Genomic DNA, 26,191 nt, shown 5'->3' with positions numbered 1-26,191 from the left:
AGTAAATTTATACTTACATAGGCGAGCATCGACGACCGCAAATGCGTATATTGCGCTGATTCTCCGTCAAGGTAGCTAATCACGGTACCTAATTTTGCTCCATCAATGATAATATTCTCTCTGTTGCAAAATATTCCTCGTGATACCGTATCGGCGATCATAAAATCCATCTCGGCGTCGTTGATAAATAATCTAGCGTGTCGATGTTTGTGATTAACGGATCCACCTTGAGTAAATTTACCGATTATTTTTCTTCCTATATCTTTCGCGTTGTCACAGTCCGACGGCAACCACACCTCGATCTGTTTTCTGTAAGATACAATCGCCTCGCTCACCGTCAACGACACTAACATCGACGAATCTAGCATATATCTCAATAACACCGTAGGGACCCAACGGCGCTGAGAGAAATGCTTGCCAAACCAAATGTAGCAGATTTTATGTAGATTTTCAGCAAACTCGAATGACGTAACGCAAGCGAATCCGGTCATGACAAAATCAGGCAATGGTCCGTTAATTGCTACTCTTGTCATCTCGCTGGTAGGATGGCCGAATTTAGCAAAATAATCTGCACAATCGCCATATCCAAGGAAACCTCCAGGATAAGACGCGCTCATGTCAACGGAGATCATATCTTCGAAATCGTACTTGGTATTCCACAATCCGCCATGGCCATACTCGATACAACTAAGTTGAATATCAGCGAGGAATTCGTTCCTCGTAGGCTTCCACGAGTTTTTCTCTCTAGCGGCGTGAGCAGCAACAGACGGAATTGTAAAGCAATTTGTTAATAATTGATCGGGATTCGACGAATATTTCACCGCGAGTTTTTTCATCGACTCGTGTAATATTTCGTCTCTGTAAATATCACCGCATGGTAGGATAAATTGATCGTATCTTTCCTCGCTGGAAAACAAGCATATCGATATTGGATCAGATGCGCTTAATTTTTTGATAAATCTAAACATGGCATCGGAATTATCTTTCGCAACATCCGCCGTGGAAAATTCCACGGGATAAAATTTAACCACACGATCTCGCGGAAATATCATTACCGAATGCGACCACGCGTGGGAGTTATGATCGATAATCTCGATTGGCGCTCCTCGGGATCTGTACGGCGACGAGTATAATATTTCTCCCGATAACGTTTTCACCGTGATTGGAAATTTAAGTTTTTTACTCAACGCAGCTACATCGTCCACCGATGCACCATCAGCGACAGTCTTCGCCCACGCGTTAATTTTATCCAACCTTAATTGTGTCAAACTAGATCCACGTCGAGCGTTTTTCATATGTTCGATAACACGCTCAGCCACGCAATTTATCATCGGTGATTCTTTCATCGCAGGTAGGTTTTTTACGTCCGGATTGTTATTCAGCCGATAAATTCCATAAACAACAGCGCTGGCTGGATAGGATCTAGCATAATAAGGGCCATCGATTCCCAGTAACAATCCGGGTTTAGAATTTTTATCAAAAACAACGTTTTTCTTACCACCACGCACAGGATCTCGCTTATCGCGAATAATCCAGGTATCATCAGGCATTTGTGCGATAAATTTTATTCCAAAGATAAATCGCTCTTCTTTGTGTTCGGTTTTTATGTGCTCGATTATTTTCTTAGCTCGCTCCAGGTTCATCGTAGCATGAATAGAATTTGTTTTCCATGTCGACCAAGTGTGAACAGCTCCATCATCAAAGAACTCTTTCTTGGCTCGATCAACCTCAGGAATAATATATTCTGCCTCATCAAGATCAAATATATCCATGATTATATTTTAGACATATGTTTAAATTATATGCATTGCAAATGGATACTAATCGGCTCAACAAATAATTGTGACAAATCTTGCAGAGGCGATTATTGCGGCGCTCACATACATGCGATTCGGCGTGGTAGCAAAGGACCACAGCGATGTTTAGTTTGTCAAGTTGGCACGCGAGGGAAAACTCGGTTGTGTTTGGCTTGTGGAGGAAAGAATTATCGAGAATTGCGTCGGTATTACGAAAAAAAATCCTCGTCCGTGATAACATGCGAAGAAGATTATATTAATCGATTTCAAGCTAATAACGATTTAGACATATAGATTATCATATATGAGCCTGAAATCAGAGATTCCTGAATCAACAATGACACACGAGTTTAAATCTCACCCAACGATCACTGGATACGAGGCGTCGTCCGATGGTATCGTTAGAAATATTAGAACAAAGAATCGGGTCGGTAAGGTTTGTAATTCAGGTTATCATATTTTTACCATTAACAAAAACAAAAAACGAAGATGTGCAAGTTATTTTTGTCATAAGTTTGTATTTGAATGTTTTCACGGACCAATAAAAGTCGGTCTTGTTATCGACCACATCGACGGAGATAAGCTTAACAACAAGATATTCAATCTTCGCGCGGTAACTCCGAGTGAAAATTCCAAATCTGGTAATACCGGTGGCGTACGGCGACCATCTAAGGCGGTTAAATCAGTAAATCGAGAAACAAACGAGGAAATTATATTCACATCGATGAGTGCCGCTGCAAGATATTTTGATATTAATCCAGCATCGGTGCAACGTGCGACAGAAAAAATAATCAACGCGACGTTTTCCTACAAATTCAGCGAATGGTTCGAATTTTACTATATTCCGATAATATCCGATTAAAAATCTCAGGATTTTCTAAAATTAAATTGAAGATTACAAATATAATATAAATGAACGAGGAAAATGTAAACAACATCAGGGGCCATCGAGGATCTGAAAAATAAAAATGTAAATTTATCTTCAGATTTGGACGCAGGTAAAATCCGGTCCGAATTTGAAACGATCGTCCAAGGAAAACTCGAGTACAGGTACACGCTGCCATCCGAATACAAGTTCATAAAGAAAATCCAGATTGCGATGTATCAATCGCTTGCGTCTGTCAGCGATGATCAAATCGAGGATTTCGTTAAATTATCGACGCTGGTAGAAAAAGTAAGGTCGAGTTTATCAGACGAATACGAGTCGAGAAAAATTACCAGCTCGCGCGTCAGGCAGCTAAAAAAGCTGGTCGATGAGAGTAAAATTAAAATCAAAGATTCTTAAAAATTTCTATCAACAAAAAAAAAACAAAATTTCAAGAATCTCCGATTCTAATTTTTATTATTTTTTTTATTTATTTTACTGAAATTGTGCAATTTTCTTATTTCTGACTACCATTTACCCCAACAAATTTACGAAATTATATAAATTGCACAATTTGACAGGTATTTACCCCAGCAGATTCACGAAATTATGTAAATTGCTCAATTTGACGGGTATTTACCCCATCAAAAACATAAAATTACACAAATTTCTTAATTTCCCTGATTTTTATTACTTTTTTTATTATTTACTAAATTAATTTATTTACTGAAATTGTACAATTTTCTTAATCTTGACGGGTATTTACCCCATCAAAAACATAAAATTATATAAATTACTCAATTTGACGGGTATTTTACCCCAACAGATTTACGAAATTATATAAATTACTCAATTTGACGGGTATTTACCCCATCAAAATTAAGAAATTTACTAATTTTGAAAAATTTCCTGGTTTTTATTTATTTTTTTGGTTATTTTTCTCTGGCGGGCAGATTTTTTACGATCTCACCAGCAAGTTGATAATCAGTGTTTCCCCGCGTATATCAAGCAAATTTCCATTCTGGTCCGTCAGTTTGAAATTTATCTTCGATAATAATCGATTGTGGCATCGCAGGTAAAACGGATTTACTGGCTCCTTTATTATCAAAAAACCCGGAGAGGCGCTAGGTGAAAACGAATATAAGATAAATCCCTGTTGTGCCTGCTCTGACACAGACGCATCTGCGTTGTAGCTACCTTCAACGACGTCCGCGTGAAGATCAATCGCGATAACCTCCGTTATATTGACGATCCCCGGCGAGATATGCCGCCCCCCTTCCGTTTGATCATTATTGTGTTTGAGAATTGATTCCGATTGTGAATTTTTAGTCCACGCGGCGTGTAATTTCGGAAATAAATCATCGATGGTATCAGTGACGGATTTTCTCATTTTATCAACGTCATAATCGGGAAATTTGAAATTTGGTAGCGTTTCCTCGGTTAATCCAAATACTCTCATGAATTTTTGTTTTTCTCCTGAATTTCTGATCAACGTGAAGCTGCTAATAGGAAGAACATAATCGGCAATTGATATATCATCGGTTATCGCCCGAATGAACATGTCGTGATAATATTCAACATCATTCGCGAGTTGATTTAAAATCTTCACACGTCCGATAATTTCGCTGCATGAACCTGATTTATTTAAGATGCATTCATGAAAGGATTCCCGCAATAAATTTAAATGTAATTTATGTTCTTGATTAAATTCGTTGATGGTTTTTCTTATCATGATGCCTTCTATGGGGAATATTGTCCTGTTAATGTTAGTAGCGTCGAAGATTTTCACGCCGGGGGGAATTTTGGGAAGAACCAACCACGAGAGAATTCTTTCGTCCCTAAAAGTAAAAGCGAACATTAACATGTTAAATTTGTGGATATTCATGATGTTGATGGCATTGTGGATTAGAGACTTGTGTTTGATATCTCCGTACCATCCCTCATCAGTAGTAAAATCAGATTTTTTTTGGCTCCGGTAGCTCTGGAGGAGCTTCCTCGTGCCAACCTGGAATAAAAACATCTGGTTTTTTTGGTTTTGCCAGAGGTGTGATTTCGGGCCAACCTAGAACTGTCCTAATCGATGATTGGTAAATATCAACGACATATGGCGATTTTACCTCGATTATCGACGACAACGTTGGTTCGTGCGCTAATATTTTTATTCCTGGCTAGGCATCGCCGGTTGTGTTTGATATTCTACTGGTAAGTTCCTTGTCGATTTGCTCAATTTCGTAACTGCCTGTTGGTATGCCAACGACGATCCAATCGGGAGTTCCATCGGGTTTGTTTTTATTGGCAAAAACAAGCGAATTATTTGACAATAATTTACCGAATGGTTTTGATCTAATATTGGGCCAGCTATTATAGACGCGTAACTGTGACAGCGCAATTTCCTTGACGCTAATTGGTATTGGAAAATCGATACTAAATTCTGGCCTGGTTGAGCTTGCCGATATCAGCGTTGTTATCGGTGGTGTCGTGTTTGTCACGATTTGAGCTAGTTTCGACATTATTGATATTCATTTGTTCAATCTCAGAGTAGATATTTACCATCATGGGAAATTCTAGATTGGATATAACGCCGTCGTTGAGACTCTCAGAAAGCAACGACGATAATTTCGAATACGCTTCGTTGACCTGGGATAGTTTACTCGTGTACAGGGACAATTTTTCATTTGTGCATGAGGATAATTTTTTTGCGATAATATTGAGAACACCGGCGATTGTCGTTGTCGATTAGATTATTATCGTTACTACGATTGGCGCGATTGTTGTTACCGCGGATAAGATTATTCCCGCACCGGCGACTATTGCACTTACCGCGTACACAGCAACATCGATGGCAACTAATCTACGCTGGTATTTTTTTATTTTTGTTTGATATTCGTCGAGGAGTTTTTTTAACGAATCCTGCCATGAACGCGCCTGATTGTATCCGTAATCCGATGCAGTCATTTATTAGTTAACTTGCCCAATCAATTGATTGTGGAAGTTCGGATAAATATTCGAAAATTACAATATATTCAACTGTCATCTGAAACGTTCTATCTGGCGGTTCTAATGTAAACGTTTCTGTATAGTTTTCGTATATCGGAAGAATTAAAAACCCGGGATGATACTCATAAGAGTCACGAATTCTGGCTTTTACTTTGAATTTTACCGGGGAGATAAAATATATTCTATATACACCAGCAATCGAAAAAGTAAAACTAAATGTGTTATTCTCGGGAAACCATCTGTTTTTTTGTTTCATTAACACAAATGGCACATAACAATCAATTTTTTCTGTTTCTACCTCCGATGGTATAATAATACGCGCTAGTTTTTTAAGATTCACTGACGATATTTTTGCGCTAATATCGTTAATTTTTGTAGTTGCGTCAAGAAGTTTCGTGTTAAAATCTCGAATTTCTCCGTCGTACAATGATATATCTATCTTTTGACGCGCCAAATCACGTATCGTGGAAATTTCCTCGTTAATTTTAGCAATATCCTCGTTGATTTTTCTAACATTCTCGCTGAGATCGTCGTGTGATGTTTTATCGCTTTTCTGACTCATTACGGTATTTATTTCGGTAACATCGGTGAAAATTTTAGTAATATCTTCGCTGATTTTTCTTACTTTATCGCTAAGATCATCGTGCGATGCTTGATCGACTTTTTTCTTTGCTAGCTCGTTTGCGGTGGTGGAGATATTATCGCCGGATGTTTTTATATCTTCCTCGATTTTTTAACTAAATTTAGTTAAAGTATCGTCGAGTTTTTTAAGATCGTTATTTAGCCTGTTAAGTCTTTTTGTCACTCTGTCCTGAAGATCGTCGTATAATGTTTTATCGGCCTTCAGAAGCAACGTTGCTGATAACTCGTTGTCTTTTTTTTCCACATCTGCGATATTGGCCTTCAGGGGCAACTTCGCTACAAAATCGGCGATATCAGCGATGGATTTTGATACCGATTCTGATAGGTGAGTAAATTGATTGATATGATCGTTATATTCGTCTCGCTTGATTATATCAGTTATTTTGACGTTGCTTGTTTGTAATCTCCCTTCGCGGCTCTGAAAAATAGCAACTTCGCCAGGATCCACTTCTGACAGCGATAGAAGATTATTAATATCATCTCTGGTGGCGAATTTTGATGTATCAACGTCGTCTACCTCCTTCTTCCTGTAGAGAGATCTACCGTAAATATCAACCATGATATTTATCTACGGCGTATTTAAATACGATCCTATGATACGGGTCGGATGCTTTTGAAATTGCGTCGAGGACGTTAATTGATTCTGGACCACATATCGGTGGATCCATTAATGTTTGTGTTGGAAGTGTCGAGTACCAAATCGGAATATTTAACTTTGACACGTAACTGATGAATTCTTTCGGTGGAGCTAATCCGTACGAGTCAAAATAAACAACTTCGCGAGGATTAATCGCGTAGGCAACCCAGTGTGTGCCAGGTCCGGTACTTGAATCGAGATTTATTATTCCTGTCTCGGTAGAATTTGGTTTTTCTGGTAGCTGATCCCGCATAAATACGCCTCTGAAAAATTTTATTTTTTTATTTTTTGCTTCGTTGAATAAATCTAAATTTGAATAGGCCGTGCTAATCTTAGGCCGGATCCGTATGGGGGGCGTCTTAGATAGAGGCCGTTTCCCTTTTTTTTACCATATCGCCCTCCCATTACTTTGTGTACTAGTTTGTCGCCTACAGCTCCGGCCGCACCTAATCCTATCGCTTTTGCAATTGCCGGAAGAGCCCCGGATAATAATCCAGGAATAGCAGCTAGGAAAGGGAAAATTCCGCCCGTTTTGACCATGTCTCTGATGGCACCTATACTAAGATTCACATGAACGCCGAAATTCGCTGATTTGGCTTTGGTGAAACGTTCACGTTGATTTTTAGTTAGCGACAGTTTGTTAGGCCCGCCCTGAATTTGATCGTTTTTCAGGGTTAATTTCACACCGCATCGCTTTGCTGTTGCTGTTTGGAGTTTTTTCATCTGACCCGGGGTCAGAGTTACGCTGACGTGTTCGTATGGCATATTAATAATCGTTTAATCTAAATTTAGAAATCTTAAAAATCTTAAAAATCTTCGATTTTCATTTTAAAGTTACATTTTCTCGACAGGAGCGTCGATGACTCTCATTCTGCCGCTGATGCCTTCCAAGATCATTGTTCTATCGCTGAGAATCACCGCGATTGCCCTTGCTGCTGCTCCACCTGTGTTAATTGTGGCTTTGAAATGGATATCAACGACAGATTGTTTTACCAAATCGAGATGTTCCAGGGAAAAGTAATAGATAGGATAAAGAGTATTAAAATCTAACTGTGATATTTGCAATCCAGTATCGATATTTTGATCACGACCCATGAAACACAATAATCGATGATATGCGCGGGCCGTAGAATAGTTGACAAAATCAATCGATATATCCTCGGATGGTTCTTGTTGCCCGTTTATCCTTAATGACACGTTTGTTGCTGCGAATGCATCAAATATCATGTGACTGTTCCCTTGATTATATCTATTTGCAGCTTGAAGAGCAACAAAGATGTGTCTAGGTGCCGAGACACCTTGTTGTGACGCAATTCGCCATGTAAACATTCCGTTAATATTAACGTCGATAGAGTCAGTCGTAGTTGTTAGCCAGGACATAACAGACTTACCACCTTGATTCATGAATGACAATAATTTTTCTTCCGCAATTATCGATGGAACTATCGCTGGCATCCACAATGTAAATTTAGATAGTTTCACCTTACCTCGATCACCTACACCCGCACCTGCTTCTCGCCAGATGGCTCTGTCATTGCCCGTGTCATCTCGAACTAAAGAAATCGTGTGTTTCGCTCCGTAAATAACTTTCCTGAAATGCCTGCAAAATCCAAAAATGTGAGATAACGGAATTGCACAAGAAAAATCTCTCTCATTTCCATTTAACATTTTTCTCCGTATGGCAAATCCAAGGTTGTAATCATCATTGGTGCTCATCATAATAGGCCTAACGTCGGCGTCAGCATTATTAGCGTGATTTCTCGGTCTACCGGTGTTATACTGGACATGATCAGCTTCATCGGAATTATCTTTCGCGAACATCATACTAGGACCTGCCGACCTGATAAAATCATCCGAGTATCTGGCCAGACCTATTATCGTCGTTGCAACATCAGCGTTGCCTGTGATTGATTCAATTTCTCTTCCATCAATCATATAAGTGGCGCTCTTAAATAATGCCATGATGCCATTGTTGACAAATCCGATTTTAAAATCTCCTCCATAGGCGGTATCGTCATGTCTCAAAATTTTACCAACAAATTCGATATATGCCTCAGATGGAAGAAAATATCTCGTTGTATCGTGAACTTGAATTTCAATGCGATTAGGTGCATTTGGTATCACTGTGTCGTACGAGTAATACTGGAAATCACGCACGGAGGTGTCTCTACCTACAGGCTCGTCCATGTCGAACACTTCGTTTGACACTTGTGCGAACATTTATTATTAAGAATATCATCTAAAACGAAGACCGCCGCCTGATATGAAACTTGTGTTCGCTATTTCCTTTGCTACTTCCTTTGCGAGATTTGTGTTAGCAACTTCCTGTGCTAGCTCATTTATTTTTTTATTTGCTGCGTCGTTTATAGCTTTACTGACCTCGGGGGGCATTTCGCTGGTGCTAGGTAATTTGACTGGCTGCTTTTTTTTGCGCATCAAATTTGATATTTTGCCTTTGACAAAATTGAAGCCTTTACTGGCTAAATTACCAATACCAGAGATGACAGTCTCGCCAATTTTTCCTATTGCTTTTGATGCAATTTGCTTAGGTGCGGGTCCGATTTTAGGAACTACTCGCGTAACGAGGCTTCCAACGATGTCGCCGAATCCATTGCCGTGAATATATTTATATACGGGCAATCGAGAGTTAGCTACGCGAACCTGTCTAGGTCTGCGTTGATGTTTGTGAACGATCATGTTATTTCAATTAATGTTGTTTTAATCGATGAGTTCGTCAACGAGCTCCTTGTAAATGTAAGAATCAATAACACCACCGCGGAATAATCGCTGGCAAATATCTGAGGCCTCGTTGATTATTTCAGAAGAATTGTTTCCGGCTCGCTTTCCTCCGATTAATATTTCGAGGCGAGATACATCGTTGACGACGCTGTCAGGGCAAATGGTATATCCGCTTCCTATTTTAGTATCTTGTGGTGGTGGCGTGCTTGGTCTAGGATCTTCCGGTAATGGTGTTCTTTTTCCAGGATATTGTGGTGGTGACGATGATAATCGTTTTTTTTGCCTTTCCCTTTCTTCATTGACCTCCCGTAAAAAATCCGAATATCCGAGATCGTAGTAATTTATCGGCTTTCTTAAACTACCAAAATAAATTATCGCCGACCAATCCCCTAATCTGATTGTATCAACGAATTTTTCTCGCAGGAATAATTTTCTATTTTCTGGAATATAATTCGCAGCGACGGCTAATCTTGCAAATTTATCATCGAGCATATCGATATTGTCTTTTCTCAAATAATAATCGGCAGATTTACTATAATCAATCTCCTCTCTTGAACGAGATGCAATTTCTTCCTCAGTTAATGCTCGAACTGTCTCGTCCGCAGGTGGCTTGTAATCGCTTGGTTGAAATATTGGTTCCTGGTCGCTCTTATCTTTTTTCTTTTTTGGTTTTTTCTCTTTTTTCTGAGGTTGACTTTTTTCCTTTGGTCTAGCCCCTAATTCCCGTGGTTGAAATTCTTCTTTTAATACCTGTGGTCGAAATTCAAACTCCTGTGGTTGAAATTCTTCTTCTTGTGGTTGAATATCTTCTTCCTGTGGTTGAACTTTTTCTTTTGGTTTTGCTTTTCTTCGTGAAGATTTAGGCTTTTCTTCTTTCTCCTGTCGTCTTTTTTCTCTCGTTTGTTGAATTTCTTCTTTCTTTTGTCGCCTTTCTTCTTCCGCTAGTTCCTTATTATACCGCGATTTTTCAGCCGCACTTGATAAATATAAATTATAAGTCGGATCGTTTTTACTTGCTTGTGTTAATCCAAATTTAGCTTTGAATAATGTATTAATCCAAGTCTCGCGACTTTTTAATTTTTTTAGTCCTTCGCCTGTTAAAAAAGCGCCTCTTCTACGGTAGGAATCTTCGGCAAACGCACCAAATTTCGCAAGATCATCGGTAGATTGAATCGACATTTTCATTATCGTATTCCAACCACCATCGGTAAAATTTTTCTTAATTTCATCGAGAATAATTTGTTTTCTTATAGCAATAGTTCCTGGTCCTTGTGCCTTCGGTTGTATTCTTGGTATTTGTGCTGGCAAATCCGGTAATATTCGAGTATGTTCCTCAATATCTCTCAACACAGGAAGAATTCCGCGTTTTCTGATATCCGGATCTTTCACATCACCAAGAAGAACTTTTTCGGTTGTTTCGGTAACTGGCTTTAGCCATTTCGACGATAAATCGGTAATTTCATACTTCATGTCTTCGTGTGCTCGGACCTTTTCCTTGAATAATTCTTTTACTGGAATAGTTTCTTTAGTGCCGCTAATTGTTCTCGCGCTAATCTAGCAGAATGAGGTTCTCCAACTGTGCTAGTTTTCGAACTCATATTATTTTCAATCATGTCGTTTTAATGCGACGTAAAATGGACAAAAGCAGCCCAACCATGCAACAAAAAACAAAAATTTATTCCCTGACTTTTATTTTTCCTGTCTCGAACGCTATATTTACTAACACACACGGCGCGACCAACCGATGCACTCGGTCTGAAATGCATGAAAATTAGCTCCCGTAGAAGGCTTTATTTCTGCTTTCCGAGGCTTCTACGGAGAAAGTTCTCGTAGGAAGCTTTATTTGGTCTGGAAACGAAGGTCTGTTAAACTTCCCTGCTGCTCTGTATTGCTTAATCCAGAGTATCTTTATCATCCATTTTAGTGTATGCTGTATTGCTTACTCCAGAGTATCTTTATTAACCATGTTAGGGTATGCTGTATTGCTTACTCCAGAGTATCTTTATTATCCATGTTAGGTATGGTCTACTGCTTACTCCAGAGTATTATTTATTATCCATGTTAGGATATGCTGCATTGCTTACTCCAGAGTATTGTTATCTTTATTACCCATTTTAGTGTATGCTTTATTTTTTCTTCAGAGTTGAAACATAAATCTGACGATGTTACAATAATTTAGTTTTCCAACAGGATCTTTAAAATGTCCAGGGTAAGAATAGGAGACAAATCAATCCAAATTGCATAATTTGAAAACAGGCATACAAAATACTTTGCTCTAAAAATAGAATAGCTTAAAAAGAAGACAATTTTATCTAATCAGAAAGTTCTCTACTTTACTGTAAATGTCTACACGTTTACAAAAATCCAATTAAAGTATAAAAAAATTGACTGACCGTTTAACATTTATCAGTATCATGGAGTCTACATCTTTTGGACTTCGGACAAAACTTGGTACACCTGCACATCAAGGACATGGAATACATCCGCAACATTATGTTTTTGGACATGCGATATAACTAATATGAGTTTGGGGTATTTAGTTAACAGATATATAAGTTCCTCTTAAGTTTTATGTTTTAACTTAGAAAAATTAAATTATTTGTTAACTGTTACAAAAATGAATCATTAGTTTTGTTTCTTCCTGCTACATAGTTTATGACCATTGTGTCTTCATAGATGATTACATAAAATTTAAAGAGTTTTAAAGCAACATGACGTCCAAAAGACTTACCTCAATGTCAATGCGTACAGAATAACTTAAGTGCAAACAATATAAACCAATGACCTATTTTGGATGTATCCAAGTAATATACCTTAAGATGAATGGAAATATGAGGTTCATCAACGTGCAAGAATTAGTCTACTATAAACTCCCCGAAATAAAAGGAACTTTTCCTGTCATTTAAGACTAAAGAATACGTTATGTCCACCTAGTATAATGGTGGTGTACTGTACATACATATAATCCAGTATTAATATACGTGGATATCTATTTAGTTTGGTCCACATACAATTTACACTGCCATGGGTTAGCATCATTTATATTTAATAACAGTTCACCCTGCCCTGGACTAATATTATATTCAAAATAAACCATTTCCCTGCCATGGATTAATATTGTTACAGATGACGATTTACCAGGTCACGGGCTAGTAAGATCTGCTCCTGACAACAATATATCCTGCATCGTAAATGTTTATATTATTCAACGTGCATTTTCAAGTATGTATTGGCATTTCTATACTGTATGAAATAAAAATTTGATTTTTAAAACTATTTAAGAAAAATATATTCTGTTTTAAAAGTACAATTTCAGTACCTCACCATGCCAATTTACCTGAATTTACAGGAATAATTTTCCCACTTTCTGTATCCTACATTAAGTAAATGTAAATCACTGTTTACATTATATAACATGTGTTTAAATGATCTATACATTATCTGTTCAGTAAGGGGTTGTCCATAAAAGACGCCCGCAAAGATGGGGGAGGGGGTTTGTCCAAATGCGAACGACTGCGGACAAGGGGGGAGTGGGTGTCAAGGACCTTGCAGACATCAACAAGTTAGAATTTTTTGTTAGATATTATGTGTTAAACAGCTGCTTTAGGCCTACTGCGTGTATTTCAGTATGTTTTGCGGACGTCCTTAATGGGTGATTACTACGTATAAATTATTTAATTTCAATTTGTACGATTCTTGCCACGGAATACAAAGCTGTCGGGCATTTCTGCGTACTTAAGGTTTCCGTCTCCAATTTTGAAGCAAAACGCAAAACCGAATCCGACCTATTGATGAAAATAAAATATTGCAATGCTTACCATTTGATAAAATGCAATTTGTCCAGTACATTCTGTTCATACTAATATTAATTTTGGACACACCGGATATCACCCCAGTGTTTTCGTAACTCACAAACAGTTGACCTATTCTGCGCACAGCTTTGAAAAGATGTAATATTTATCTAGCTACAGAAATGAAATATATTACTTTGGACTTTTTTTCAGCACTTCAGTCGAATAATTAGGTCGGATTTATAGCTAGTTTTACAAAAGTCAACGTGTTGTTCTTGTTCTGATTTGGATTTTTAACGTAGCTTTAACAAATTTTCAGTGATATCACTACGATGCCTGCAATGTAGCAGTTTATAATGATGTTTAGCATTCAACGTAACAATGCCAATAAATGGCAAGAGCTATTAAGCAAACTAAACCGATCCTGTAAAAAAATTAGTAAAGTTCAACATTTTATCAAAAAATAAGCTAATATGTGGAAGAGAAACAACAATGAATAGGATATAATGTGTTTACAACGTCTTGTTTATGGGGAAAAATTACTAAAGAATTTAGAAAAAGACTATACGTCCTGGAATTTAGTTCTAGGTTCTAGCGGCATGTTGATACGTTGGGTCGCAGCTGACTTTGTACGTGTGTGACAACTTCTTGCAAAATGGGAAACTTGGATTAAGATGCGATGCAGAATTAGTTAAGGTTAATATTTCCATCTTTTCAATAATGCATTTATTTGTATGATTCTAAAAGATGCATAGTAAATCGAATTTTCTGGGTTACAAGTTCAAGAAGGTCATGGAGTGGGTCTACATGTTGACGTTTAGAAATCACATTTTCATGTGCATTTCGAATCTAAATGTGGGACATTTTTGTACACTTTATGAATAACAATGACCTTGATTAAAATACGATTGTCGTTTTTTCTTGATACAAACTGGATTTTTGAACCCCAAAAAAACACGTGATCCAATGTTTACATCAATGACGTATCGTTGCGCAGTTACCCGACGCGCATATTTGGCCGACATGGTTGGTGTTTATGAATGGGTTGGTCTTGAAGCAGGCGGCTGGATACAGTAGCCACCACTACACTGCTGCTATGCACAGTACATCTCAAAGCAATGACTCCAGCTGTCTTTCGCACATGTGTGTTGGGGCCCGAAGTGGCCGAGTGGTCTAAAGTGCTCTCCGTTACGAATCACTGCCATCTCACCTCTGTCTGCGCGGATTCGAGTCTCAGATTCGGCTAATGTGAGTATGTGAGAAAACCTGCCACTAGCTTTTCGTGGGTCGATGCTTGTTTCTAGGGGTTTTCCCGGGTTCTTCCTCCAACATTAATACTGGCCGCCATGTATAGCCTATAGTGTGCTGAAAAATGGCCTTAAACCATACAACAACAGCAATAAGACACGTGTGTGTAAATCAGTGCCATAGGCAACATACTGTTTAATAGTTATTAATATTAATATTTTTCCAGCTAATGCTTCATATTATTTAAGAATATTGTTACGTATATCTGATTTAATTCATATTTATTGTAATTTAATTGTTGGTGAGCATTTAATTTTTAATTCTTTTATATGCTATTATAATGTAAATTTATTGACTGGAGATGATATTTTTTCCAGACAATCGGTTGACCTTAATCATTATTTATTCACCAGGTGTTGAAATGGATCCTGACCTTGATTCAAGACAGTAGCAGCCAATTGAATAGGTTGTTTTTATTTTAAAATGATCGGTTGTTGTCAAGGTCATGATGGGACTACGTGCTTGAAGAAGTAAATAATTTTTATTATCGGAGAAAATCATTGGTATAATCAAGGCCATATTCTGTGTACGTGATGTTTTATATGTAAACACGATCACGTGAATCCACCCTTTTTGATTTCGCAATTGGGGAAACTTCGAAACTGCGTCTTAGAATAATATATAACCATTGTTTTAGAGAGATCTCTCAGTTTTCGGGCTTTTACACTTGGTATCAAATTGTGCTATTTTATTGTAGCCATATTTTTGAGTTATACTTTTCTTCAGGTCGTTTGTTTTTCAAAAGGATTAATTACTTTTCCTGGAAATATTTGTGTGCTCAAACATGATTCTTGAGCAAAGACATTTAGTGAAGTTTTATTCGGATTTCCAACACCGGAGTGGCATTATTTGTATTTCTACAAGGAACTGTATATAATAATAATAATAATAGTAATAATAATAATAATAATAATAATAAAACAGTAAAGACTACAGCATGCGTCATCGTCATCCATCTTGGATTGTTCGTCGAGATTTTGAACTTGAAATTATTAGAACATTTCATTACTAGGATGTTTGCAATTTAATTTGTGGATTATTCTTGGAGTATTTTTTTGATTATTATTGCATTTGATTCTTGAAACCGTAAGTTCTTATTTTTTTCCTCATTTTTGCAGAATGTTTCAAGGGAAATAAATTATTTGTTAAATTTTACAAAGCTTGTTGTTTTCACTCTTTCTGTGTTACTGTTTATTAGAGCTTAAACACGTAACATAAGAATATTCTGATTACTACCGATGCGCGTTATTAACTGTAAAGCGACTTCAAGGATGCTTTCATTGTTGCACACCATGATCTGAAGGCAGATCTGGCACATAAACAAAATGAAGAAGTCAAACACTTGATTCGAGTTTAGCATGCGAGAGCAGCAGAAAGAAAAAGTCGTATGACGAGCGTGTGGGCCCGCACTAACACGGCTAAGGCAAGTCTAGGCCAAGCATCAGTTTCAACTATTTGACGGTAACCACGTCATCTTAGGAACTTCCGTCAACTGTGGTGATAATAATTAGTGACGTTCAGCCAGAAGTGGAAGAGGCATCTTGTGCTGACGTAACAGCAAGAGAGACGGAATGCCCCGCTTTAGACGGAGACCAACCACAGTTGCTAAAGACAATCGTGGACATTGTATCATGTGGAGCAGCTGCTGATCCGCGGCGACGATATCAGAAGCTTAGTAGCTGCAAAACTTTGGATGACTTGCATGAAGTCCTCATCCAATATGGTTTCATCACCAGTCGAGCAGGAACATATCTACGTCTACTTCCACTTAACTCGTTGACGAATGAAGGTAAGCATCACATGATCATTTTTCAGCAGCTACAATCTGCTCCCTGAATGATCTGGCTGTCGCTATGGAAGAACACTGATTTTGGTCTTCAGCCAAGACGACAAGGCACGTGTCCCACTAGAATTACCAGCAGTTAATAACCAGGCGCCCATTCTAATGCACATCGAGTGCCGTGTGCAGCTGCCAGATCACGACTGTCTAATTTCTGAACGCCACAAACTGACCCCATCAGTTTATGTTGCATGTGCTATAAAACCAGGGGCAGTATCGTATTCAGGGCCAACTGCTATCTTCATTCGTGGTGGGAAGCATGACAGTAGCACAGCAATGACACACGCTGCTGATTTTGAAGAACTGAAACAAATTCCAGCTTTTCAGCCTGTTATGTGTATTAATGGATCAGTGAAGCCGACTGTGGTCATAATAGCAGATGGCGGTCCGGATGAGAACCCTTGATTTCCGAAAACACTGGCCGCCTTCCATTACAACAACATGGATGTAATTTTCGTTGTGTGCCATGCACCAGGGCACTCTGCCTACAACGTCAAATGACGCATGGCTCCTCTGTCACGCGACCTATCAGGATTGATTCTGCCTCACAGTCCTTATGGATATCATTTGAACAACAATGGCAAGTCATATGATGTAGAGTTGGAAAGGGACCATTTCCAGAAGGCCGGTATAGTTGTTGTTGTTGTTGTAGCTTCTCGTGAGTCGGTAGTTCTTCCCAGGGTTTTCCCGCTTTCTTCCTCCACCATTAATACTGGCCGCCATGCATAGTCTATTGTGAGCTGAAAAATGGCGTTAAACCCCACAACAGCAGCAACAACCATTCTTAGTGTTGTCAAATGAATAACGTAATACTAAAAGCTGTGCTCTACATATATTCTGATCTTCTGAAAGATTGACAGGTGTAAGGTGAAGACTTTACATTTGTAACAAGCACAATGGACAGAATGTTGGTATATGTCTGTTTCTTTCATGTGAGTCGCTACTCACATTTCTTTAGATATTGTCATTTTGGAAATTGAACATTACCTAAGAGGGCAGGTAATTAAAATGATTGCTCCCCTGTCCTAACAAAATCAGCCTGAATCAGTCTAAAGTACATCATCTTTAGCAGTCATTAAAATAGGGAAAATACATTTTGCTGGACTAAACACTATCAGGTTCCGAAAGTGAGATGAATGAATTACCAAATATATAAAACGTAAGAACATTTTATTGGCTTTGTTCTACAATTTAATTAAGTCTGGTAAGTGTAAATGACCAAGTGGAGCTAGCAGTCTTTTGAGTGGGGCACATCGTAAGTATGGCCAAGCTGTATAATCTATAACACACACAACTACCATCAATCATACAACGGCATCATGGGAATTAATGGTTATATGAACACTACCTAAGATATGCAATGCCTTTCTTAAATAGCCATTGTAACTGGTGAGGAAATCCTGGGGAATTATTTTTCTTTAAAACTTTTACCATCATTGGTGTAATAAAATAAATATGTTAACACTAAGTAATTTCCAACACTTTTACCATTTTAGTAATCTCACATGAATATCTTAAAGCTAATAATACTATACAACTTTTACTATATTTAATGTCAAATCAAATAAATATGATCATAATATGTAGTTTACAAATCCTTTTACCATCTTCAGTGCTATCAAATTGGTATGTATTTTTGATTTGTATAGTGTGACTCACCTTTGCCTGAGGGCAGTAGTTTGGTCCTACCTGACTAATGTAATGTTTTGTATGTATGTGTATTTGGGTTTGAGTTATATATACATCTTTGGGTCTGACCTTAGGAGACTTTGGAAATGAATTGTGTTAACAGTTGGATGAAAGTCACAGTCTTTTCAGAAATTGGTAATTGCAGCATGTTTCACGTGGAATGGAACATACAGCTAGTTACATCCGAGTTATTCATCCCAAATATTAACATGAGTCTTAGTGTCATCAATTTTAGTTGTGATTTAATTTGAGAGGAATTGATTATTTTTATTTTTTAATTACAAATTACTCATTTATATTTTAGGGCGAAATGACTTTTGGAATTATTCTAGGATATTTTTGGATTATAACATTCAGATACATCAAAGGTGTTTACAACATTAAATTTAAAACTAGTGGCACATCAACACATTCAACATTGGAATCGAGTTTGAACACCACTGTAATTCATTCAAAATAATCTATATCCGTGATAGAACCTTTAGCAATACATCAGTAGATTAGTAATATACAGGATTTAGTTCAAAATACTGTACTTTTTAACTTTGTATTCTAGTCATGGGAACTAAATAACTTGTGAAATGTAGGCTTGTAATATTTTATGTTATTAAGTTTGAGACCATATAGTTATAACACAAATAAAATAATGCTAATATTTAATTGACAAATCTAATTTACAACACATTTACCATCTTTAGCAATATAAAACAAAGACAATGATGCTAATATTTAATTGACAAATCTAATTTACAGCACATTTACCATCTTTAGCAATATAAAACAAATAAAATGATGCTAATATTTAATTGACAAATCTAATTTACAACACGTTTACCATCTTTATCAATATCACACGAATAACATAATATAACATGCAATCTGCAACACTTTTATATGAAAATAGCTATGTTCTATATTCATCACGCTAAATCTTCTGTTCAGAAAAAGGCAACCTGCTTTAATTATTGATAGCGCGTCATGTAAGAAGACTACTTCTGCTATTAAGTCAACCAATAATCAAGAAACATAATCTTCTAGCTTCCATTTACCAGGTGACTAGTTAAATGACAATACACCATTATTCTCAGTCTTTAATGATATTTGTTTTACCAAGAAACGTAACATTGGACTTGATATCATAATTTCTTTCTAGCATATATGCACATTTCTGTACACTTTGATCTTGTCGGAATTTTCATGCATAAACTTTAGCCTTAATAAGTCTTCAAATTTCCTATATGTTTCACTAGAGTTCCTGTAAGCCTCATTATTCATGCATTCACTTTAGACCTAGTAGGTTTTTAAACTGCTGCATATTTCAGTAGAGTTCCTTCAAGTCTGTGGATTCGTATAAAAAATGACCACCTACTAAATCTCTGAATTCATAATTACTATTTGCCCATATTTCTGAAAGAAAAAAATGTCATGACCTTCCAAAAGGTTAAACATTAATATATCCAAAAATTATTTTGGAGACCATTAAGGTTCAAAAATTGAAGATCAAGCATGCAAACATCTTACTAATATCCAAATCATGGAGCTTCATAATCAAGGCCTTTTCTGAAATTGTTACAGCCCTCCAACCCTGTCACTATTTGAAGATTAATATAAATGTAGCTGCTATACATTTGTTAGCCAAACTATTTTCAGACATTTTACTTTTTCTCTCCAAAGTTACAAACAAAAGCTTCTGAAGGGCATGGAAATAGTGTAATTTAAATGTCTCATTAATTTGCATGTACACATATATGATCATATAAAATAAAACCGATATGTTTAATGTCTTTCAAAGAATCTTGTGGTGAGTTCTTTCATGGTATGCCTTCTTGTCCAGAAGGGAAGATGTGGCAAATAAGAGTTATAATATATGTTCTGGTTTTCTTTCCTTCTTCGGGAGCTTCATGTGGTGTAAAAGGGTTTGATTACTAAGCCTCTATCACTTATTCCTATAATGCCTGAACATCAGCAGGTTTAAGATTTATTTACAGACTGATCATCAATGCTATAAACAAACTTCCACACACTAGTTGTATCTCTTGGTTGACCTGTTGAAAACTCCATATCTAGTCCTACATATATCACCTGTTCTGTATTGTAACATCCTTTTTGCACTATGCTTGTGGTAAGCAATTTTTCACATTACCTACCACAACAAATATCAGACATTCACATTTGTATGTATATGAGATTCCAAGAGAACTGTAATACCCTCAAGCACAGCCAGCAAACCCTATTCACTGTATATTTTTCATGAACCATACTGCCTCTTCGTCATTAACCCTAAGAATTCAAAGTGAAGAGCCAACCAGTTGACACTGCATTTGTGTAATTTGTTGGGACAGTTTGAACGATTGTGATTGGTAATATATCAATCTTGAATTTGGCACTAATTGGCCTTTATTAAATCAATATACAAAATATTCAAATACAACTCAATCCCAGTACATTTAAAAATGTACTTATACTAATTTTATCTAAAGTAATTTATTTCCTTCATCAGGTTTTTTTTTTTTTTAAAGCCAAAATCCAGATTAACTTAAAGAGGAGTAAAAAAGCAAATTTTCACATAGGTTACATTAAAATTACAAGAAATAAAGTAACATCACATATCATATCCCTGTCTTTTGGACATATCCACCCCAAATATTACCCATAATGCATTAACGCCATCATGTTAGTCTTTTTGCTTCAGGAAGAGAACACAGTTTCACGCTCATTACATTTTCCACAGCTTTCCAGTCAAGATGGATTAGTTTCCTTTTTATGGTTTCAAACTATTATCTGGTACAAGGTCCACCACTATTAGAAACAGCCTGTAGTGTCTGTTGCATGACTCATTCTGAAAGATAAATGTAGATTTAGTTTATCAAACTATATTCCTACTTTGATGAAGAGAAGAATCCCCACGGATTACTCCCAGATGCACGGTTTCCCATATACCATATAACCATCACTTTCTCTTAACTCACGTTCTAATGACCAACATATTGGTCAATCTGTATGCTAGGTTGGCCGAGTGGTCTAAAGCACTCTCCGTTACGGATCACTGCCATCTCACTTCTGTCTGCATGGGTTCGATTCTTGGATTTGGCCAATGCAGGTATGTGAGAAAACTTGCCAGTAGCTTCTTGTGGGTCATTGATTATTTCCGGGGTTTTCCCTGGTTCTTCCTCCACCATTAATATTGGCCATGTATAGCCTAGCGTGTGCTGAAAAAAATGGTGTTAAACCCTACAACAACAACAACAACAACTGGATGCTAGTTTCTCTTTGAGAATCAACTAGACGCTTTAAGAGACCTTCAGATGAGATACCAAATGTCACTATAACTTTCCATCTAACTGGAGTGGGTACAAGAACAATTTCATGATGGGTGATGTGGTAGCTATATTTGAGGTCAGATTGGCACCATTTTATTTAAGGTTCAACTGGATATTATAAGTGATCTTCTGGTAACAACTCCATGATGATGTGACTTTCCAGTTGAAATAGCATAAATAACACAATTTTCAAGACGGATGCGAAGGTGACCATACTGAATGTCAGCTCATCACCAGTTTCACCCAGGACTGATGTTAACAATCTTATAGCATCAAACAATATTGATATGACTTACCACCTAGCTGGCATAGTGACAAGTTTTCGAGAAGGCCATTCTTTGAGTTATATCGGATATCTGATCAGCACAGTTTTTAAGACCGACTATACACTTTAAGAAGTCTTCCTGTGGAAATCGCATGCACATCAGACTTTCCATTCAGAAGATGCATGAGTAACAAAATTTCACAAGATCTCTAACCACACTGGATATCCGATGAAAACTACTGTCGACAATTGACAGATTAATGCTTATACATCTAGAGGAAAGATCTTTATAAGATTTTAATTTCAATTGCGGTCTTAAAGAGTGTAGCAGAAAGAAAGACATATGGATATTGAAATGGTTATTTAAATATTGAAGCATGGCATCATCGTCATTTAGGATCAACTAGATTTCATCCAAGTTTTCAAGTGAACACCTGATATAAGAATCCATTGAAGTAGGATAGTGATAAAAAGACTGTCAAGATGGCGACACTGATCGCTTTAATGGGTTTGCATGCAGCACCATTTTAATTTACAACTAACCATAAATTGTAAGAAGTCTTCTGGGGAAAACTTCAGTTAAATACAATTATCTGCTCAGGAGAAATTTAATATGTCAAGATCACTGCCAAGGTGGCTATTGAGAATCAACTAGACAAAATAAGTTGTTTTGTGGTAGAAAGATTAAATCTTGGCATGATCATCCATCTGGAACATTACTATTTTATTTAGAACCCATTAGACCTAAGGGCGAATGTCTGTGTACGGTTTTGTGTCAATCTTCCAAGCAGCTTCGAAGGAGTAGCAATAAGAAACTTGTGTTTGTAGACACAAAACTTTGGATGATATTTTACAGATGGCAGACCAGTTGCTAACTCATAAGCTCTTCTGCTCTATGACCCTTAGCCTTGTTAACAGAAGAATACTAGAAGACCGCATATTGCACATCATTCCTTCATAACTGTACACTACATTAATGTGTAAAATGTTTGTGAAAGGAAACATCAACTGTTATTTCAATCACTTTATCTGGCCTTCACAGAATGTACTGTATAAGAATGGCTTATGCCTCTTAATCTGTTACCTCAGACACCTTCTCTTGTCCTAACAATTAACATAATATATCGTCTTTTAGAAACTGATTACATACCAAAGATTAATCTTTGTATTACAGAGGTGTTGGGTAGCAGTAGCTTATTACACTATTTAAAATTTCAGCGCCTCCTTTTGGACAATTCTTCAGACCATCAGTACCAGAAACCATGGATGGCATTCTGGATAAGCTTTCTTAAAATGGGATTGAATTTAAGAAGCAACAATGCAAGGTACTTAAGAGTCATTCATGCACGAAAGAGGTCATAATTTGGAAGTGATTTCAAATGTCAGAAGGATAGCTTTAAGTAATATAATTGTTTATTTTGTCCTGTTTCTTAGGTTATTTCAAACTGTAATGTAAATGTGGCAAGTCCAATATCTGGACATATGTTTTATGTATCTTTCTTTCTGATGAAGTTTCCAGTATTGTTTACTCAGTATTGATCTTTTTCTGCACTCATGAATGAAGATAGATCTCCAGCATTGTATAAAGTGTATCAAATATAATGCAAGAGAGGGAATCATAAAACAAATGTAATAATTTGTACGCACTTTAAAAATAAATATGGATGATCGCGTAGCTGTATGCCCTAACTTACTGTCCAACATTTTGTTTCTTTCTATGACAATATAACAGTATGAACTTTACATATATACCAGATGAAGTTGGCTTTTATTGGTAATCTCTACAGTATATCTTTGTCTTATAAAAGCCTGTTGTGCTACTTTTTTAGACAATCTTTAACAGATGGTAACCTAATTTTATCATGGAAAAAATGCTGTATAGCATGTATTGATTGTTTCGTTACAGTAGTAGCAACCAAAACGTGTATACACAACTACAATATATATTGCTAACTCCTATTTGTACATAAACATACACACTGTGTAAAGCAAGCATACAACAGAGCTACCTACATAGACATGTAGATGTTATATCATTATACATACATAGAGGCAAGCATGCAGGTGCTATATCAATCTACAAGCACAGAGGCAACATAACATGGAAATGATGTCTCTATTTACTCACACACACAGGCCAGAATGCACATGCTATATTACCACACACATAACACACCAAGACAAAGCATACTCATATTATCTCTATCTACACACACATATACATGAAGACAATGTTGCATATGCCAGATCTACCTACAAACATAAAAGGGCAACAAGTACATTACATATATACATATGCACATAAAAACAAGGATTAATTAGCATATCTACACAAACATACTGAAGCAAGCAGATGCATTACACCTATGACCATGAACATATGAACACAAAGCAATGATGCACATATCATAAACACCCCCAAACATCCATAGGCAGGCATGTACATATGAGCTATGCTTACTTTCAATCTGGACCTAACTGCAAACAACATACTCAGACCTAATAATGCCAAAATGTTTGTAGAACAGACCAGTCCATAGTCATGCTTGCTGTAGCCATACTTCTATGATAACAATATATATTTTGATATGTCAATGCAATGTGCAGCAGCAGATCTAAATCTACAATGAATTAAATAAACAGCAATGACACTGACCTGCCAATACTTAATGTGTCCTTGGAGCTAGACCTACATTTTTGTATGTAATCAATATAGACCTTAAGCGACCAGTGATGTGTGTGTCAGAAAATCTAGGTCAACATACAATGTGGCAACTCATTCAGTTAGAATTTGATCTGCCACTACATTTCAGAGTAGGGTTAGGTCTACACTATGGTAAGTGAACATCATACACCTAGATCTGTCAGAACAAACTGTGATAGCAGTTCAATGTTTGCAGTGTGGTAAACAATCAACATAGACCTTGATCTGCCAGTATGTGTGACTGTTGATCTAGAACTACACTGTGTTAGGTAAACATCATATACACTGTTGGAATAAATCAACATAGACCTTGATTGTTCGCAATAAGTCAACACAGACCTTGATCTAGATCTACCCTGTTCTAGGTAAATATATAATTTGATCTGCCAGAAAACAATATGACAACACATCTAGGTCTACACTGTTGTAATTAATCAATATAGGCCTTAATATGTCAGTCTAACATAAGAGATATTCCTAGGTCTGTATCATATGGGGGATTCCTGCATCCTTGTAATAAAAATGAGAGGGAGGAGGTTAGAACAAAAACGAGCGGGATGACGAAATGCCATACTTCAATATTTAAATAACCATTTCAATATCCATATGTCTTTCTTTCTGCTACACTCTTTAAGACCGCTATTGAAATTAAAATCTTAAAAAGATCTTGCCTCTAGATGTATAAGCATTAATCTGTCAATTGTCGACAAGATTAATATATTGTGTGTATGAATATTCTTCTGTACTCAGATGGGATACACATGCCTAGCTTAGCAAACTGTAATGTATATGTGGCAAGTCCAATATCTGGACATATGTTTTATGTATCTTTCTTTTGATGGAGTTTCTAGTATTGTTTATTTAGTATTGATCTTTCTCTGCACTTATGAATGGAAGGCTAGATCTCCAGCATTGTATAAAGTGTATAAAATATAATGCTAGAGTAGGAATTATATAACAAATGTAATGAATTTGTATCCACTTTAGAAATAAATAGGGATGATTGCTTAGATATATGCCCTAATTTACTGTCCGACATTTTGTTTCTTTGTACGGCAATATAACGGTATGAACTTTACGTTTAAACCAGCTGAAGATGGTTTTAATTGGTCATTACGTTTATGAATATTTACAATATATCTTTGTCTTATAAAAGCTTCTCGTGCTACTGATTTAGACAATTGTTTAAAGATGTCAACCTAATTGTATCATGAAAGAAATTCTATCTAACATGTATTAATTGTTTTACAGTTGTAGCAACCAACACATGTATACATATCTACAACAGATATTACTAACTCCTGTTTGTACACAAACATACATATTATGGAAAGCAAGCACAGAATATAGCTAACTACATAAACATGCACAGATGCAGGCGTAAAGGCTTGCATGTATGTGCTATATCAATCTGCAAACACAGAGGCAACATGACATGGAAATGTTTTCTCAATTTGCACACACACACATGCCAGAATAAATGTTCTGTTTTACCACACACATATAAACTGAGGCGAAGATGCTCAACCTATCTCTTTCTACACACATATATACACTGAGGCAATGCTGCATGTGCCAGATCTAACTACAAACATACA

At 36.7% G+C, this 26,191-nt stretch overlaps 1 protein-coding gene across 1 annotated transcript in view; it reads right to left on the bottom strand.

Annotated features, from left to right (window-relative positions):
- Positions 1 to 19,020: 19,020 nt before the first annotated feature.
- Positions 19,021 to 26,191, bottom strand: part of LOC149774367 (uncharacterized) — a 90,622-nt gene continuing 83,451 nt past the window's right edge. Inside the window, exon 13 of the mRNA XM_089945369.1 lies at positions 19,021 to 21,143. Within this exon, the coding sequence (XP_089801495.1) occupies positions 21,139 to 21,143 (5 nt within the window). The 3' untranslated portion in view covers positions 19,021 to 21,138. The remainder of the gene's footprint in view (positions 21,144 to 26,191) is intronic.

Source organism: Sinohyriopsis cumingii, unplaced genomic scaffold, assembly GCF_028554795.1.
Source record: "Sinohyriopsis cumingii isolate HCF-2022 unplaced genomic scaffold, ASM2855479v2 utg000305l, whole genome shotgun sequence".
Classification (NCBI taxonomy): Eukaryota; Metazoa; Mollusca; class Bivalvia; order Unionida; family Unionidae; genus Sinohyriopsis; species Sinohyriopsis cumingii.
The sequence above is the reverse complement of the archived record's forward strand: the minus strand, read 5'-3'. Positions and strand labels throughout refer to the sequence as shown.